Genomic DNA, 7,371 nt, shown 5'->3' with positions numbered 1-7,371 from the left:
TCCAGTGCATAGTACTCAATGACAATGCTTGTGTCCTTGTGCAAGCCCAGCAGCACACTGCCACTTCTTCCAGATGTCACACACTGCAGAGCCACTGCATCGCCAGGTAGCCACAAAGCACAGTGTGACACAGGTACAATCAGGAACACAGTCTTCACATACCATCCTTTAGAGTTTTGAGAATTCTTTTAAAGCTAAACTAAAGGAAGCAATGACTGGCACGGTAGAGGGAGGTGCTCAAAATGGTCTGTCATTGCACTACCCATGAAGCCTCTAGAGTGAAGTCTGTTTAAGGCATGCCCTCCCCACTCCCGGCAGATCTTTAGTGAAGTCTCTCTGACTTCTATACCTTTATTGTGAAAGAAATGCGGTGAGGCTGAGTCCTCAAATTCAATGTGCATTAGCTTGCGATGACTAATAAGGTTGTACAAGTGTCCTTAGCCCTATTTTGATACTGGAGTGTGATTCTTGTTGATGTGAACAACCATGAATATTCTGTGGAACATTTTCAATGGGACAAGCTGGAATGTAGCCCTTGACTATTACTCCAGGCTGCTCTGACTTATTTCATAAACAATCCTTCATACAAGTATTTACCTGGTTGCAGAGCAGAGCAGTTAAGAGTAAAGCAGAAATGGGTACGGAAGGTTGTCAGGTTAAAAAGGAGGATGGACAGATGACATCCTGAAAGGAATGGAAGAAAAAAAATGACAATGATATCTAGGTATTTAATAAAGGTTATCTCTAAGTATGATCAGGGAGGTTTACAATAGCTGTAATAGTCGGTAAGATGACATTCTTACTTAACGAGGTAGAAATATATTTATTATATTTCACCAGGATTAAAATGACAAAGTTTAGGTGTGCAAGGGTAAGGCTGAATTGTTGGGAGAACAGGTAGGGACGCAGTGCCAGAAGAGAATGCAATCACTTCAGGGCCACTTAACAGACTTCTTGCAGACTCCAAGCTGCTCAGGATAAGGCACCCCACCAAGCCCATACCACCAATTCAAGTAAGTCTTCACACCCTCCCGTCTCATGGAAATTTGGAGTTGTGGTCACCAGAAGATAGCATGGAGGACTGAAACCCAAACACTCTGCTTCAAGAGCAAGGTCTTTGTAATGAGCAAGTCTCTTGGTATCAGAACATAAATAAAATGCATCCCTTAGGCTACGTCAGACCTCACTGTAGTCCACGGTGTTAGAAGGGCTCCCAAGCCTTCAGGATCACTGATCAAGGCTGAATAGTCAAGTCTTCAGAACACACAAAGTTTCTCTATCCATTTCGTTGGTTTTTGCTTCTGGGAAAGAAAATGATCTCTGAAGTTGTTCACAGGGGGAGAGTCTGCAGCTCTTCTGCTTTGCTCTGCGTCAGACTGGCACTTGCTGTCTTTTTAATAACTGCAGTCCTTCCTCACTCACTCATTGTACTTGGCCAGTTTGAGCCTGGGAATAATGTTCATGGACTGCAGTTCTTGGAAGAGCAGCTTGCAGGCATAGGGGATGCGGAGGGAAGACACGTGGCACGATGACTTGCAGTAGTGGCACCTGAAAGCCAAGTCAGCACCCATCAGAGGGACAGCAACTCAGAGGTGAAGGCCTGCATGAGGCTCTGTTCTACCAAGTCCTTCATAGCATTTATCTTTCTATTCCTAAGTGTTCGCATACATTAGTAATACATACATGTGCCCAGAAAATACAAGAAGCAAAATAAAAAATACGACAAAGCTCACGCTTTAGTTTCAAAAAGCATGCAACTTAAACCGGTTACTAGTTCTAGGTCTTTCTCTTTAAAAATGTAAAAACATTTGCCTATATACTGTTTTCAAATGGCTCTAGAGATAAGACCCATCAGAGCAGTACTGGGAGTTAGACTTTTTTGTTGTTGAAAAAGTATTCAACTGGCTCAATCACCCTATACTTGATTATTCTAAGCAAGATGCTTTACAATTGCAATTCAGATTCTGTCCCTGAGATATTTAAAGTCTGATAGGAAAAACAAGACTTTTGAACAGAAGAGTGGAATCCAATCCAGCTCTTCAGTCTTGGTTATTTCTTAATATTGGAAGCTACTGTATGTACAGTAAAGCTATCCTTGTGAAGGCTAAGAAATGGGTGCATGCATTGTTCATCTCTACATTAAGCTCAGGTACATAAGTAACTATGTATGCATGTAGATATACACATATTTATACTCATATATAAAATATATTAATATACATACATGTATACACACACACACACACACACACACATATATAGCATAGACACCTTACATTTCAACTAAACACAATATATATTAGACACAAGGAAGAAACTTGACCCTGATAGTACAGTAAACTAATGTTTTAGGACAAAGGCAGCACAAGCAGAAGACTGTGGCCATACATGAGAAATAACTGTCCAGTGAAACGTCCTCTATGAGCTAATTATCTTAATAGGAGTTCTCTTTTGTGACTTCTGCCCTTTATGTCCACCAAGGAACAACAGTCTTACTGTAAACCTCCCCATAGCAATGCCTTGCTAATGTGTGAGTCGCCCACGAAGGCCGGCTCCCAGCCTCTGAACGGCTCTAATTAGCCAGCCTCCATTGTGTGGATCATTATAGGACAATGTCCATCTTCCGTGGAAGGCCTGTGTTCGTTGTCCTCCCACCCTGCCTCACACACCACCAGGTAATGATGGGGAAAATGACAGCATCATTATGCGGCACAGCCAGAACGCAGCACATGAGCAAGCAGCCAGACTACAGAATGGATTAGGATGTTTCTCTGTTGGCAACAGGGTACAAGCAGGCCACTCAAAATCAGACAGAACACATTATGGTCTGCCTAATTGCAGTAAAAATCCCCCAAATGTATAACCTGATCAAGTCATTTTCAAAGAATGTACATACAATATACATTGAACTAGACCTGGCCATCAGATGATCTGTATGTAAGACAGAGTCCGAGCAAGAGAGCCAGGAACTGAACAGAATACTGCTGATGTATACATCTTCCTGCTTATGTCTGTACCTGACAATGCAGTGGGAGAGGGGAGCAGACCAAAGGCCCAAGTTTGGTGCAATCTGGTTTACTGTTTTCTTTTTCTTTCAATGGAGGGGAAGGAGAAAATGGAACTGTTTTGGAAGTTTCATAGCCTCTATTTTTAGTGAAGTGACCTTTCTGCACCATAACCCTTAAGAAAATTACTTAAAATTCCTGGTGCCAAATTTGATGGTGGAAGCATAGAAGCAGGTTCCAGGCCATCTTTCTATTATACTATTTCTTTTTTTCCTTTACTGTTTTTTTCTCTCTCTAGTTACACAGCTCAGACTATGAAAAGCAAGCTCAATATGCATTTCAAAAGATGAATGGACATCTCAGGACTGAAACAAACCCCCATCTCATTGATAGAAGACAGAGCCAGGCTTTTTCTCAGAAGAATGTCGCCCATCTCTGCGAGTTTATGAAAAGAACCAACTGCAAGTGGCTACCTCTTTTATTGGCGTCTAAAATGAAACCATTTCTTTACAGATGGGACTCATCAACTCTTCTGCTCCAGAATCATAAAATAATGAGCTAAAAGGATTTGTCCTTTAGTTAGCAAGGATGGACTGTATTCTGAGGAGACACTAGTTCTGATTCCTCATTTGTTTTATCCAACCAAGAAACTGGCAGCTTAGGATGGCAGAGGTTCAACTGTCTGGAAGGAGGCCCTAAAGGACTCAGTAGGGGGACAGTAGCCCATGCACTCTTCAACCCTACCAATGATGGCTCACCTGGGCTCACACTGCCCAGGTAAGTGGGTAAGGCCCCTCCATGATGAAGAGGCTCCGGGCAGGGCAGGTGAGAGGGCTTTGGTTACCTCTCTTCCCCTCAGTACCTTAGACCTGTAAGACTCTGCCTCTGTTAGAAGAATGAGCAGGAACAAGGCGTCACTGCAGACAAGAGGTCTGCAGAGGGATTTCAGGGCTCTAGATCATAAATAGACCTAGCAAAAGGTAATTACACAAATAAAAAACAAAGAGCATGATCCAATTAAGTCGGCTTTTGCATGCCGAGCTCACTATAGAAACGATAAACTACAAGCCAACAATGGTAGGGAATCAGTTAGCAATGACATTGAAAAGAACCCCATAAAACACTAAGTCTGGGGCTTGAACTCAGGACCTCATATTCTCACTCAGCTTTTTGTTTTCCAATGGTACTCCACTACTTGAGCTTAACTGGAGAGATAAGAATCCTGTGGATCTGTCTGGCCAAGCTGGCACTGAACTGTGATCCTCACATCTCAACCTTGAGTAACTAAAATGAAAGGTGTTAGTCACTGGTGCCCAGCTTAGCAACTACTTCTTCATGAAGTACCAACCAGATGCTAGGCTGGAGAAACACGGGCTGAAGAAACAGCATGCAACCAGAACGATCTAGAAGTGCTGTGGCAGCGCACTTTGTCTGTCTTGTGCACCACTGTACTGGGGTCCAGGCAGTGCCTGGCACTCAGCAGGTATTCATTGATGGCCCATGAATGACTAAGACAACCATGGCTCTCATGGACTATGTAGTCCACGTGTGAAGCAGCTTGCCACAGCAGAGTGCAGTGCAGACAAGAGATCAGAGCATCCGGTCACGGTCCTAGCTCCTTACCATTTTCTGTAGGATGTAGGGCAATGTTTGGCTCTTTGGGTCTAAAACCACTAACGAGAATTTTTCAAGTTTATTTTTCCCAGAGTTTCTTTAAAAAGCTACAATTCTAACATCTAGCAATATTATCTGCTAGGATTCTTATGCTACACAGTGTTCTACAAGGAAACTGAAATATTAAAAAGTAGGAAAGAGTTTGTACTTCGTGGGAACTAAAACTCCAATAGTGTAGAAAGCAGAGCGTGAACTTAAAGGATTCCTGATCACAGAGATGGGGGCAACATTAGCGATCACATGGAGACCATGGGAGTGTGACCACAGAGGTGGAAGAAGTCCTTGAGTTGTGACTTATGAGGGACATGGTATGACGTAGCATGAGAGACGGTGTTGACTTACCAGCCAGAATATCCCAGAAGTCCACACTGTCCACAGACATCAACTTCAAAGGCATCACTTGAAATCATTAGTCTCTCCAACAAAAGCATACTAGCTCCGTAGCCGATTAAACAGTCACGTTCCATTTCTCCCAGACGCAGGCCGCCATCACGAGATCGCCCCTCAGTGGGTTGCCTTTGAAACAAGTTATTAGACAAATGTTATTCTTATGCTGAACAGAGAGGCTGAGCACAGAGAGGCACGGGGCTCAGCTGAAGCCAAAGCACTCATAGTAACTCTGAGCTTGCTGCATGGCCCATTCCTTGCTGGGAACATCTGAGCCAAAGAGCTCTGAAAAAGAAAAAATGTGCCACACTGGAGGTGTTTGTTAAATAATACAACTATAATATTACAGACAGGAAGTAAGAATAGATTCATATAGAACCAGAAAGCACCAATGCTAACATTACTATTCCTGTCACAATCATTGATATCAGGGAATAATGTCTTTAAGTATCTTTTGGAGATGTCTCAGTATTCTATTATTCAAAAGCAGGAAAATGAAGCAGAACAGACTCTGGAAGCAACCTGGTCCCCAGTATTTTCTGCCAGGACTCCAGGACTCTGTGTGTGTGTGTGTGTATTTATAATATGCTTACTCTATACTAGTATGCTGATATATTTACTCACAGTACAAATCTAATACATAATGTAATCAATAACATTAATAAATAATGCTTATATTCCAATCAATCTCACCCCTATCAGTCTCCCCAGAAAACTTTTTAACAGTTTTCACAGCATGGTGCCCAAATCCATCCTCTTTCATAGCCCAACCCTTCAGCTCAAGGCTACTATCCTACTCCTTGAGCCGCAGTGCCACTTCTGGTTTTCTGGTGGTTAATTGGAGATAAGAGTCATATGGTCTTTAGTGCCGGGTCTGGCTTTGAACCTTGATCCTCAAGATCTCAGCCTCCTGAGTAGCTAGGATTACAGATGTGAGCCACTGCACTCTTTCTTTTTCAATGCCCTTCTCCTCCTAAGCAATCCCTTAGATTCAAGCTGTGTTTATCCATATACCTAATTATGCATATACGCACATATACATATGTACAGAGTTATGACCGTGCTTCCACATGAGTGCAAGCATACAATTGTCTTCTTTTTTTGAACTTCACTTGTCTTGCTTAATTTGATGTCTTCCATCTATTTTCCTGAAAATGACATTTCATTTCCCTTCATGGCTGTGAAATATTCCATAGTAACATACAAATATACACTATATTATTCTTAACTGGCTATTGTTTTTTTTTTCATGTTGGTCAAATTATGATGTTTTCTGAAATGCCCAACACCCTAAATTTTGACACTTCAGGAAAACAAACATTGTTGGGTATGTTTCTTGATATGCATCTTGCAGTGGCTGTGGTGGGTTTGTGGGCACTGGTACCTTCACTGCCAGCACCTGAGCAGTGCAGGGAGGCCTGACTACCTCCTCTTACCTGGTAAGGACGGCTCGTGGTCCCCGGGCCCGAGCATGCATTTTATCTAGCACCATGTGCTTCAGTTTCTGGTAGTACACAGGCCCGAAGTAGATGTATGCTTCTAAGGGCTCACTGGAAGAAAAGTCAGTGTTAGGGGCCAAAGAAGCGTGGGCAAATAAAGACATCCTTTTCTAGGACCGAGAGCATATTAGATAGCAGGTTCATACTTGTTTACTGGATCAGAAGAATTTTCAGTGTAGTATAAGTAAAAGTACCATATAGATAACAGTTTCACAAAGAAATAAAACCTCACACAGGTTGTATAGTTGTATATAAGTGATCCCTTATCTTGATCACTATAAAACAATCTTATAATTGGATCTCCTTGCTTCTACTACCATCTTTAGACAATCTGTTCTCCCCTAACAAGCCAGCGTGAGTCTTTCGAAAATACTACTCACAACAGCTCATGTTCTGCCCCAAAGTCCCAATGATTTTTCAGTCAGAATTCATATTTTCAAGGTCATAAGACAACACACAATCTAATTCCTGTTCACTTTAGATTTCTGATTCCTACTTGGCTAATAATGCTTTGGAATTGGCTTTTTTCATTATTTCTCAAATGTAGTGAACCTCAACCCCTTAGGGCCCTGCATTTTTGGGGGGCCTAGAACATTCTTCTACTAGGCACTTGCATGGCTCCATCAACCGTGTATTCCTTAGATAACTGTTCCCTGAAAGCAGTTGATTTGTCCTAAATAAATCCTCCTCCCTAGCACTGCCTCCACCAGGCCCTTCAGGGTGCTTATACCTTTTGCTATTGTATATGCTGATTAGTTAATGATTTGAGCCTGTCTTCCCACAAATAAGCCCTGCAAAAATTAGCC

At 42.2% G+C, this 7,371-nt stretch overlaps 1 protein-coding gene across 2 annotated transcripts in view; it reads right to left on the bottom strand.

The window, feature by feature from the left end:
• Positions 1-727: 727 nt before the first annotated feature.
• Positions 728-7,371, bottom strand: part of Polr3b (RNA polymerase III subunit B) — a 93,171-nt gene continuing 86,527 nt past the window's right edge. For both annotated transcript variants that reach the window (XM_090328563.1, XM_090328564.1), the window contains exons 26-28: positions 6,503-6,616; positions 5,022-5,195; positions 728-1,548 (exon numbers count right to left, since the gene is read on the bottom strand). In XM_090328563.1, the coding sequence (XP_090184689.1) occupies positions 1,419-1,548; positions 5,022-5,195; positions 6,503-6,616 (418 nt within the window). In that variant the 3' untranslated portion in view covers positions 728-1,418. The remainder of the gene's footprint in view (positions 1,549-5,021; positions 5,196-6,502; positions 6,617-7,371) is intronic.

Source organism: Megascapheus bottae, chromosome 2, assembly GCF_031878675.1.
Source record: "Megascapheus bottae isolate mThoBot1 chromosome 2, mThoBot2.hap1, whole genome shotgun sequence".
Taxonomy (NCBI): Eukaryota; Metazoa; Chordata; class Mammalia; order Rodentia; family Geomyidae; genus Megascapheus; species Megascapheus bottae.
This window is presented reverse-complemented; position numbering and strand designations above follow the sequence as displayed.